Source organism: Eschrichtius robustus, chromosome 9 (assembly GCF_028021215.1).
Source record: "Eschrichtius robustus isolate mEscRob2 chromosome 9, mEscRob2.pri, whole genome shotgun sequence".
Lineage (NCBI taxonomy): Eukaryota > Metazoa > Chordata > Mammalia > Artiodactyla > Eschrichtiidae > Eschrichtius > Eschrichtius robustus.
In genome coordinates, this window is record NC_090832.1 from 39084171 (window position 1) to 39097147 (window position 12977).

At 34.9% G+C, this 12977-nt stretch overlaps 1 protein-coding gene across 1 annotated transcript in view; it reads left to right on the forward strand.

Moving 5' to 3' along the window:
- Positions 1 to 12977, forward strand: part of TRDN (triadin) — a 341870-nt gene that overhangs the window by 220594 nt on the left and 108299 nt on the right. Inside the window, exons 20-21 of the mRNA XM_068550829.1 lie at positions 2671 to 2697; positions 11826 to 11873. Of these exons, the coding sequence (XP_068406930.1) occupies positions 2671 to 2697; positions 11826 to 11873 (75 nt within the window). The remainder of the gene's footprint in view (positions 1 to 2670; positions 2698 to 11825; positions 11874 to 12977) is intronic.

Consider the following 12977-nt stretch of genomic DNA (forward strand, 5'->3'; position numbering starts at 1 on the left):
CTTCATTGCGGTGCATGAGCTTCTCATTGCAGTGGCTTCTCTTGTTGTAGAGCATGGGCTCAGTAGTTGTGGCGCACGGGCTTAGTTGCTCCGCGGCATGTGGGATCTTCCCAGAACAGGGCTTGAACCCGTGTTCCCTGCACTGGCAGGCAGATTCTTAACCACTGTGCCACCAGGGAAGCCCTGTAGATTTTCTTATGATGCCTATTCTAACTGGTGTGAGGTGATACCTCATTGTAGTTTTGATTTGCATTTCTCTAATAATTAGTGATGTTGAGCATCTTTTCATATGCCTCTTGGCCATCTGTATGTCTTCTTTGGAGAAATGTCTATTTAGATCTTCCACCAATTTTTTGATTGGGTTGTTTTGGTTTTTTAAATATTGAGCTGCATGAGCTGTTTATATATTTTGGAGATTAATACTTTGTCCATTGATTTGTTTGCAAATGTTTCCTACCATTCTGAGGGTTGTCTTTTTGTCTTGTTTATAGTTTCCTTTGCTGTGCAAAAGCTTTTAAGTTTCATTAGGTCCCATTTGTTTAGTTTTGTTTTTATTTCCATTCCTCTAGGAGGTGGGTCAAAAAGGATTTTGCTGTGATTTATGTCATAGAGTGTTCTGCCTACGTTTTCCTCTAAGAGTTTTACAGTGTCTGGCCTTACATTTAGGTCTTTAATCCATTTTGAGTTTATTTTTGTGTATGGTGTTAGGGAGTGTTCTAATTTTATTCTTTTTCATGTGGCTGTCCAGTTTTCCCAGCACCACTTACTGAAGAAACTGTCTTTTCTCCATTGTATATCCTTGCCTCCTTTGTCATAGATTAGTTGACCATAGGTGCGTGAGTTTATTGTTGGGCATTCTATCCTGTTCCATTGATCTATATTTCTGTTTCTGTGCCAGTACCATGTTGTCTTGATTACTGTAGCTTTGTAGTATAGTCTGAAGTCAGGGAGTCTGATTCCTCCAGCTCTGTTTTTCTTTCTCAAGATTGCTTTGGCTATTCGGGGGTCTTTGTGTCTCCATACAAATTTTAAGATTTTTTGTTCTAGTTCTATAAAAAATGTCATTGGTAATTTGATAGGGATTGCATTGAATCTGTAGATTACTTTGGGTAGTAGAGTCATTTTCACAATATTGATTCTTCCAGTCCAAGAATATGGTGTATCTCTCCATCTGTTTGTGTCATCTTTGATTTCTTTCATCACTGTCTTATAGTTTTCTGAGTACAGGTCTTTTACCTCCTTAGGTAGGTTTATTCCTAGGTATTTTATTCTTTTTGTTGCAATGGTGAATGGGATTGTTTCCTTAATTTCTCTTTCTGATCTTTCATTGTTAGTGTATAGGAATGCAAGAGATTTCTGTGCATTAATTTTGTATCCTGCAATGTTACCAAATTCATTGATTAGCTCTAGTAGTTTTCTGATGGCATCTTTAGGATTATCTACCTATAGTATCATGTCATCTGCAAACAGTGACAGTTTTACTTCTTTTCCAATTTGTGTTCCTTTTATTTCTTTTTTCTTCTCTGGTTGCCATGGCTAGGACCTCCAAAACTATGTTGAATAATAGTGGTGAGAGTGGGCAACCTTGTCTTGTTCCTGATCTTAGAGGAAATGCTTTCAGTTTTTCGCCATTGAGAATGATGTTTTGCTGTGGGTTTGTCATATATGGCCTTTATTATGTTGAGGTGGGTTCCTTCTATGCCCACTTTCTGCAGAGTTCTTATCATAAATGGGTGTTGAATTTTGTCAAAAGCTTTTTCTGCATCTATTGAGATGATCATATGGTTTTTATTCTTCAGTTTGTTAATATGGTGTATCACTTTGATTTATCTGTGTATATTGAAGAATCCTTCCATCCCTGGGATAAATCCTACTTGATCTTTGTGTATGATCCTTTTAATGTATTGTTGGATTCTGTTTGCTAGTCTTTTTTGAGGATTTTTGCATCTATATTCCTCAGTGATATTGGTCTGTAATTTTCTTTTTTTGTAGTATCTTTGTCTGGTTTTGGTATCAGGGTGATGGTGGCCCCGTAGCATGAGTTTGGGAGTGTTCCTTCCTCTGCAATTTTTGGAGGAGTTTGAGAAGGATGGCTGTTAGCTCTTCTCTAAATGTTTGATAGAATAGTTTTAAGAGTTTTAATAGCTAAACTTTATTATCCAATATTAAATTTGACAAAATACAATAATTTAAATTTCTTGAAATCATTATCTGTTCATTTCATGGTGTGATTACAGTGTAGCAACTTAGCTGTAATTCACTATGTTTTTAGAATTGAAACAATTGGATAATTTATCAATTCATTTCCTTCCTTTCATACCATTTTGTAGGCTTTAAGGAAACTGCATTGGCATATATATAAAACCAATCAGATTCTTAAATAATTTAAAATGGAAAACAAAATGAATGAGTCATGAATGAGCATTCTGTGTTGGGAGAAGGTATATGAATATCAGAAAAGAAATCTATGGTTCATGGCATATATTTAAAGTTTATCAAAGAAAATGGCACAGCGTTGTATTTTTTCTTCCTCAGACGTACATTTTTCTTTAGTTTCCAAGGTTATAATATAGTTTTTTGAAAAAAAAAAACCATTTTAGAAAACTATTTTAGAGAGACCCAAGGAGACTTGTAACTGACTTAGACCTTATTATTTCTTGTCCTTAACAGCTCCAAGTGAAAAACAAGTTAAAGCAAGTATGTTGACTAAAACTTGAGAAAACAAAAAGCATATTTCAGCAGCTTACTTATTTAACTTTCTGCTGTAGACAGTGCTAATGCTAATATTTTAGGCTGACTTATCAAATGTTTCTTGCTCTGATTATTTGTTGTGTTAAACTGATATGCATAATTACTCAACCTTGTCTTTTCTGTGAATCAATTCTTATTAAAATTTATCTATAGAGCTTTAACTTGTAAATGTTAATTTGTCCAGGTCATAACCTCTTTTTTGAGTTGTTTATATTTTTGTTTCCCATTTTACAGAATGATAAGTGATGTTTTCAGTTTCTTAAACACATTAGAAAATTTTCCTAGTGATTAATCACTTGATCAAACCAGGAGGCAACATAATTTGTCTACTATGAAAGTTATTGTGCCTTTAATGAAAAGGAAACCCCCAACAATTTTATTAAGTACTGCTCTTGCAATATCATAATTTTCTTTTAAGGCTTCTATCCTCAGATTTAGAATAAATGTTGACTGACAACTATAGTATACCATGGCATTTGCATCAATAGTGGCTTTGACAATACGCTAAAGGATAAATGCTTTTTTCTTTGTTGGTATCTCTCAATTCGATGAAGTATCTAACAGATGGCCATCATGAAAATTTAGGCATAATGGCGTATATTTGAGTTTAGAAAAAAATATTCTTTTAGCTTCTCTAAGCTTTGTATATAAGATTTAAGATCAAACCTCATTTCTGTGCATTATGTAAATACGTTTATGTTTTCCTTTTGATTTAGAGTTACATAAGTATTAATGATGGTACTAACAAAAAAACAAATGCATGTTTTATTTACTGTCAGGTTTTTGAGACAGGGTATATCATTGGTGAATATATCAGAAAAAAATTGGAAAACATAATATTGAGTAGCTTGGTGTCTTTTAAAAAAAATTACAGTTGGAAGTGTTTACATAGACATTGTAGACCTTAAAGAAAGGTGTAACATGAATCTAAAATTCCAGTTATATTTTCATGACAATTTTTAGTTGAATATAAGCTGATGAGAACTTCATATTACAGAGTATTTAGTATGCTAATACTTAGTCTGTAGAAATGCATAATCAAGAAAATATATAAAACAAAACTGATAATTTTGCAGAACTGGTAGAGGACTCTAGATTGAAGATTACTCTGAAAATGAAAATTTTCTTCCTAGAAAAATGTGACATTTAGATAAAAATATTCATTTGCAATAAAAAAAACCCTGTAAGTTCTGCTATCTATGAAACACTATCCAATCAAGTTTTGAAGAGATCAGCATCTTTTGCAGGAAATTAACAAATTTAGATTGCCAAATCATCTTAGACCCAGTATAAAGGTTTCAAAAGAATTAATATTCAACTCCTTGTATGGGTGAACGATTTGGACTTGACATGGGCATTATCTCCCAGTACAAAAGTTAGAGATAATTCATAAATTATTTAAAATCTCTGCTAGCAATGTGACCATCCATTTCCCCAAATAAGAACTGTTTTTTTTTTTTTTTTTTGGTCTTGAAATCATACAACGGAAGAATATTTACATAGCTTTTATATACAGTGAGCTATTTATAAAGTTAATGCCTAAGGCATATCATTACAAATACTCTTGAAAATTCCTTCTGTCACCCACATAGTAAGGACACAGAGTTTTGTGTGTATAACCTGAATATTTAGGATATGATTTTACATTATCTTAAATTATGAGAGCAAATGAGAGCATGAGATGTATAGTTTAATTAACATAAATTAAGTATTTATGTGATACAATTTCATGGTATTGAATTAAAAAGCATAGGTGAAATTGACAGGACTAGAGCAAGTCCATGGAAAAAGTAAAAGGTAATTTGTCTTTAGTACTCAAGTAAAGGAGATAACAAGAATGTGAATTGAATTTGTGGTGTGGAACTGTTTGCTCTAGGTCTTAAGAAACCAAAATCACTGTAAGAAAAACACTAGAGGACACAGACTAGTTTGGGAACTGTATCAGTGCAGGGTGGATGTTCTCATGATACCGTGAGCTTGAAGAAAAGGGAAGCCCTTCATGTTCAATGATGTAGCAAGCACTATGGAGAGGCACGTAATGCCTCCACATGTAAAGTTATTTGTCAGGGATTATGTGGATGGAGGGAGAGTGACTTTGACCAACAGGGATGCCAAACCTAGATTTACTATTTCCGCAAGTCAACACAGATTCCTTTATCATAGTGTGTACAAAAATGCCTCAATACATGCAGTTCTCCTCCCTGCAGTCCACACACTCCCTCACCCCCACTGCCACATTGGATAGAGACAGAGGGGTTAATGATATGATTAGTCATTTCCAAGGAGGAAGAGGACCAAGATTCATGGGCATTTCAGATCTTTAACACTCCTCTTGGTGAATCAAGAGGGAATGTAGTAGACAATGCTTAGCAAATATATTTGACCACATCACCCTCTTTTTTCCAAAGAACACTTCAAGGACCAGTATTCCTCAAAACCTTGGGAAGCACTGCCATACATTACTTCGCTCCTCATATCGAGGACCATAGGGCTTTGATCATGTATTCCAGGTGCATGTTTGACCAGCCTGTGGTCATTTTGAATTCTGAGTGAAACAGACACCAAAGACCAGGTCAGGGGCCAAAGTCTAGTTATTTTTAATTGTGGGCCTAAATTTGAATTAAATGGCAATGGTCAGACATTTTTCATTCCTTGGTTTTAGCACTACACTAGATTTTTGTGATATGCTCAGCCACCAAGCCTGACTCTGCTTATCACCTTAACTACATTTCAATACCTAAATTTGTGAGTCACATATCTATCTCTTGATCTAGTAATATATGTCAAGATCATTCAGGAGAAGCCAGTATGCAGAATTTAAAAATAAAACCCCTTTGGATTTATTTAGTTTTATGATGTTAGAAGACTATTTGGGGACAGCTTATGTTAGTTAGAAAGTGGCATGGCTTTTTGGACATAGTTTAAATATTCTGTCATGGAAATTGCTGGGGGGAAAGATCTATGGGCCTGAACTAGTAGGTCTGATATCAGGGGGGTGTGTCTAGACCACAGGTTCGATGACATATATGACAGGTATCTCAGTTGTTTAGGGCAATCTGGGTTTATTCATATTATTCTGGAATAATTATTACTAACACCTTCTTTCACCTGCTTAGTTTGGATAATAAATTATATGATCACTACCCAAATCACAGATGATGCTGACTGAATGAACTCAAAATAGTACTGATACAATGCCAGGGGATGGTTTGGGGAGGTTTAAGTGCCAGGAAAACTAGACTGTGAGAAACCTGGGACTGACTTAGATGTTAGGCCAAGATGTGCTTCTTATTCAATCCCACGTATAGAGCCAAGGTTTGTGTCCTGGGTGCCAGCACAAAATTGGAAAAATGTCATGGTTCGGAGCTTAAGAACATTTATCAAGTTTGGTTCAAAGAGATCCAAGCTATATAGATGAGAACTTGCAGAAGTAGAATCTGAGTTCAGTTTAGACATTAGGAAGTAGAGAGGAGGAGGAGAGAATTTCAAATAGAAAATCAGGAATAAATTTTAATATTGTGAAAGTATAATAATGAGTACAGCAAAATAACACTATGAAGTATGACTATTGAGACAAGTACTTTGTGACCTGAGTCTTATTAATAAAACAGTGTCATGATAACTGTGTTTTCAAGGGAGCATGGTATTGGTGCAGATCTAAACAAGTTTTCCAATAGGACAAACAGGAACAAAAAGAGACCTAAAATGATTCCACTTGAGCAAAAATCTGATATAAGAAAAAGTAACCATTTCAACAGTTAGAGAATAGAGAGATTATTTTAAAATGTTGCTAATGTAGTTGGTATTCATTGCCAAAAAAAAAAATGTAATTTATTCCTACTTTGTACAATTCCAAAATATCAACTCCAGATGGTTCAGGGACTTAAATGGTAAAAACAAAACAAGCCATTAATTTAAAGAAAAAAGTATAGGAAGATATATGTATATATTTTCTTGAAGTATGGTTGGATCACAAAAATTATATATATAAATTCAAGCCGTAAATAAAATGTCTAATGTACTAAAATGATTACAGTAAAATTTAAAACTTATCATTAGATGCCATAAAGAGATAAAAGACAAGTTACAATTTTGGAAAAGATATTTGTAGCGTATATAAGTAATTAGAGGTTAGTAATGAAAAATAAATAACTCTAAAACTGAAAAAACAAAAAGAGAAAGAACTTGATAGACTAATGCATAGAAAAAATGAGCAAAAGATATAAGGATCAAAAAGAAAACAAAACAAGACACAAATTGCCTATAGACATATCAAAAATATTTAACCTCTTAGTAATAATGAAAATGTACTTAAAACCACGATACTATTTTACATATATCAAATTGACCAAAAGTGGAGAAAAATGTTCATTCTGGTGATGGTGATGATATGAAGCAGTAGAAACTCTCACATACAGTGTTGGTGTGAGTGTAAAATTTGGGGGAAAAATATGGCTTTTATCTAGAGAAGTTAAACAGAGACACATGCTATGTCCTAGCAATTTCACTTCTAAGAAAATTCTTGCACATTGCACCAGGATTCATATACAGGAATATTCATAGCAGCATTATTTTACAGTAACACATACAGGACATGACCTAGTGTCCATTGGCAGGAAAATGGATACATAATCTGTAGAATATGTATAAGTGGAATACTATACAGCAGTTAAATCAATCAACTACAGTTCCTCATATCAACCTGGCTTGTATAAAAAGTTAAACTATTTATTTAAGTAAACAATGAATCAAATAGGGCAGTGAAAAAACCGATAAATCATGAGGGGCACTCCACCATTGGGGGGTAGAGCAAAGGTTTTTATAGAGAATACATGGAAGCAAAGCAAAAATATATATTTAACTGACTATAACATATATTGTCTTATTTGGGAAAATTTAGTTATTTGGCTAAATAACTAAATAGTTTGTTTAGCTTGTGATAATTGCTTTTGAGTATCACTCAGATTTGAGATAAATCTAGTTGACTCTGGCTTTGGTTTGTTTAAGTAGACCACCAAAGGCACTAAAGCTACCCAAATCTAATGGCCATCTTGTTAAACAATTTTAACACTGCGTCTCAGCATACGTTTTAAAGGAAGCAAATTATAAGAATTAAGAAGTATAAGTCAATTTATATAGTTATATCACTAAACAATATAATTCAATCTGTAAAAAATGGCCTTACCTTTTTTTAGAGATAAATTCATGTAATAAAAAATGTACAGGAAAATAAAGAAATTATTAATACAAAATATAGGACAGTGATAATTCTGAGATGAAGAGAGAGGTATGCAGTGGTAATAGAACAAGTAAGAGGTTTCAAAGTCTTTGGTGATATTTTATTACTTAAGTTTACAGGGGGTTACAAAGATGTGCATTTTTTATTGCCATTCATTAAAATATGCACATATGTTATCACATATGTTATATACCTTTATGCCTTTCATTTATATTATATCTTTCACAATTAAACAATCTTAAAAAATAGAGAATGAGAAGATAGAAGTGGTGACACTGAGCATAGCAGCTCTCTGGAGACCATGGTGGACCACAGAGAGATGAGGTAGTTGAGGTAGGGGACACGTAGGAGTGAAGGCCGTGGTGGTCTGAAGTTATAAACGGTGACATTTTATGTTTCTGAGCTGATGTGAAAGCATCAGTGAAGTGGAAAGCAGATGGAGTAGCAGATAGAAGCAGTATTTGCAAGTTTAACGTCATCGTCTATGCAAAACGAGTTGGGATGCAGGGCAAATTTGGAGGAATTGGTATTAAATAGGGAATGATGATCCTATGGGTCTGGAAAGAAGACAAATGGTGCTGCTATGTGCTGGTGAGGTGGTGAAAAGATGAGATAGCCTAGTTTGCTTCTACTTTCTCTATGAAGATCCCAACAGCAACTTGCTTTTATGTTACAGGATGTTGGAAGTTTGAGAAAAGAGGGGTATTCATGAACCACTTGTCTAGAAAAATGAGAAAGTAGCTTCACTAGGTCTGTGGTAGTATTGCTGCTCAGTGCTGAGCACTCTGTTAAACACTGTGACTAGACATTTGAAGTCAGATCTGCAGCAGGGTGGGGGCCTTCCTCCGGTTTGGATGGAGGCTCAGGTGGCAGGCATAGAGTAGGTTTGGTGTTTTGGCACATGTAGTGGATTGAATTGCATCCCCTCAAAAGATATGTTGAAATCCTAACTAGCACAGTACTTGTGAATGCAAGCTTATTTCAAAAAATGGTCTTTAGTGGTGTAATCATGGTAAGATGAGGCTATACTGGATTAGAATGGGCCCTAAATCCAATGACTGGTGCTCTTTTAAGGAGAGGGAGATTTAGAGACACAGACACATTCAGAAGGAAGGCAGCCGTATGAACATAATGAAGAAATTGGAGTGATGCAGCTACAAGCCAAGGAATGCCAAAGATTGCTGGCAACCAACAGAAGCTAGGAAGAGGCAAGGAAGGATTCTTCCCAAGAGCCTTCAGAGCAAGTTTCAGAGGGCCTTGGCAACAGTTTAATGCTGGACTTCTAGCCTCCAGAACTGTGAAAGAATAAATTTCTGTTGTTTTTAGCCACCTAATAACTTAAAGGCAGCCCTAGAAACTTAATATACCAGATGACTATGAAAACAAACAATAAGTGAATGATTTAACCATGGCTTATTTAAATATAAGCTTGAAAGAAAAAAGTGAGGACATAAGGAAGATCTGGAGCATTGAGAAACTGGTAAGATCAAAGGAATGAAAGTATTGATGGGGTCAGAAACTACTTAGAGGAGGTTCTTGAGTAAGAGAACTATAACAGGAAGAGTGGTGCCAGGGAATAGGAATTTTGAAATCAAAGTCTTGGCAGCAAAGAAAAAGTCCAAGATCCTTTTTCTTGGTAGTGATCAGAGAAGTGGGGTCTCCAGTTTTCAAAAGTGAGAAGGTCAAGGAAATGAGAGATCTCATGGTTGTATGGACTGTGTCTATAAGTGACTCCCAATCCTGGTTAAATAATAGAGTATCTTGACAAGCTTACAAATAGACAAATAGCCAGGCTTACCTTATCCCAGACTCATTAACTCAGAATCTCAAAGCTCTGTAGTCCTCCCCAGATCTACTACGTCTAAATCTCACAGGCTTATAAAAACTCCCCAGCTTAGTCTAGTGTGAAGCCTGGGTTGAGAGTGGTTCCTAATGAAAAATCACAGTAGTAATAGTGGAGCAGATAACTATGTATAGAAATATTCAATAATTAATGGGACACAAGCATAATGCTGGTTAATGGCAGCAATAGAGCAAGACAGAGCCGGGTGCAACCTGATACTGTGGACTTCAAAAGAACTGAGATTTGGAGGAAGCAAGGAGATAACAATCCATCAGAAGTAATAAGAAGTAAAGAGGAGTCATAAACAGCATTTATTAATTTAGTTAAAAAGAAGAAATAAATATACGTCACTTCCAGACACTTTGGTATATAAGGGAAAAATAAACTGTCTCTATTTTGGAAAACCATTTGTAGGGGATGTAGTTATATGTATGTCCTTAGGGAACTAGTTTGGTTAAAGGAAGAAAGTAAAGTGCACATTTTGAGAAGAGGCTGAGAATTTAGGGATGTGTGCTATGATACAGAGATGACTCAGTGGAAGGACTTTGGAAAAGAGTCTGATTTTAGGAGAAATACGAAGCCATATAGACTGTTTTCTGCTGGAAGCCTAGACTCATGGTAGTACCTGAGGTGAACAGGGTTGGGGATTTCAGGGACATTAGTCCTGATTGCATATTAGGGGAAGTGTGGTAATTAGTTTCCAAAATAATGGCCAAGACCAGCAGCATAAGCATCACCTGGGAACTGGCTAGAAATGTAAATTCTTAGGACATGCCCCAGACCTACTGAATCAGGCCCATATCTGTGTTTTAACAGCCCTCCTGAGTGACTCTGATGCATGCCAATTTTGAGAACCACTGGTCTAAAGTCTTTCCTCAAAGCTATGTAACAGCCAGAGATCTGCTTAGTCCTGGAGCTCCGGGTCTTTGAACAGCCTGAAGAAGTCTTATTTACATGACTTCTTGACTGGGCTCAAATTGTGAAGCTGGTGGTATCTAATATGGTGAAATTAAAACCTGAAAGTGATGTGAAGGTGTCCTGACATCTGATCTCTCTCACAGCCCAAGGTCTATGGCACAGGGAGGACAAGGGGGCATGAAGACCCCAGTTTACTGGTTGTTCCTAGAGCCTCAGCTGCTGAGTGAGTGCGTATGAGTAACAGGGATTATATACACGTACTCGTAAGAATAAAACGAAAAACACAAATACAGATGTCCAAGGGCAACAGCCTTGAATAATCAAAAGCTAATAAAATGAGTAAATAAACTTTGTAAAAATTCACCAGCTCATTGTCATTTTCTAATTTTCGTATGGATCAAAGAAACTTCCACTTTAATTAGCCTTGATTTGAGGTCTAACATTTTGCACTAGGACCAGCATTTCAGATTATGTTTTTGGAAGAGCTCTCCTATCTTCCTACCTTCCACACTAGATATTCAGAGAAACTCCAAGAAGCCATTTTGGCCTTTTAAATTTTTTTTCTTTTTCTCTCTCTTCAAAGCAATATTCAAATGGAATTTTCTGTAACATTATGGCTAATATTTTATAATATAAAGCAAATTGATTGAGGTCAATTATGGCTTGTCATCCCCATAGTTAAAGGCTAAACAAAGAAGGCCTTTCAAGTGCTCTTCCCCACAATTTATGCATCATTTAAGATTTGACTATAAACTAATAAATTAGTATTCCAGTGTAATTCTGTGGAATAAGCCGCCTTTTTTATGGTCACTACTTATATAAGCATAAAATTTAGTACCACCAGAATTGTACCTTGAAAGAGAATTTCTGTATTGTTATTTAAGGAAGTTCATTAGTTACAAAAAAATTCAGGCTCATTCTAGTGTGGTTTTCTCTGTTGCTTGCTTTGCTCTCAGGTGCCACATACGTTTTATCCTTTGGGCAGTTTTAGTCTTGTCTGACTTAGAATACTATAAGATATTGACCTCGCATGTCTGATATCCGTTTCTCGTTCTTCAATCTCTGAATTTACAGAAACTGAACGAGCCAAAGAAGAGGTTGGTGCTGCCTCAACTAAAAAAGGTAAGTGCAGCTTAAAGAAAAAGATGCCCTGACTATAACTTCTTTATGCTAAGGTTTCTAACTCAATGTATTGTTTAGTGCTTATAGAAGAGCTCTATTTATTGATTTTACTATTTCACTGATACGGAAACCCACTTTGCACAAGATTTGTAGTACCTATGTTAACAAGGCTTTGTCTTCAGTGCTCTAATGCCAATAGTTTTATTCCTTTAGGGTCATGAACTAAAGCTAGTAATTATAGTCCAATTGTAAGTTAGTTTTTGAAAAATTGAAGAAATGCTGCTGTGTAAGCTCAATGGGATCCCAGTCATCTGGAGAGCATTCAAATTCAATATACTGATATATAAGGTTAGTGTTTGAGCAAACGAAACTTTGACTAGTAGAACTTACATGAACAATGTTCGCTTTGTGCAAGAATAGTATCAAATTTAAGTTTGAATTTAAGTTTTCAAAGCTATTCCTCTTGTCATGTCTAATCAGAAGCAACTATTATGTGAATATTGACTCCTCTCAGTAGACACTCTAAAGAATATCTTTAAGAACACTAATACATGTTAAAAATATTCAATATGATGAAAAATTTACATATTCTCTATTCAAAACAAACTGGAACAATTTTGAAATTTGTGATTCTGTTTTACAAATAGAAATGAAATCAGTAATGTATTCAATGTCTTTGGAAGAATCTCAAGACACAGTTTAACAACCCTATCCTCAACATACACTCACACACACACACACACACACACACACACACAACAGGAGTACCCTTTCACATACACGCCACTAAAATGGCATAACATTTTTCTCCTTAAAAAATCTCTTATTGCATATGCTCTGTAAGAGAATATATATCAGGACTATAGGGAGTTATAAAATATATATGCTACATATCCACATTCTCAATCCCAAGGAACATATATATGGATATAAATGAATACATGGATATAAATTTATATATTAGTTAATAAATTAAAATATAAATTAATATACATTAGTTATATAAATTAATGTATAAATTAGTACACACATATGTATGTCTAATGAAAGACAAAAAATTAAATGATACTTAAAGGAAAATATAAACTGTACTGTAAGATAATA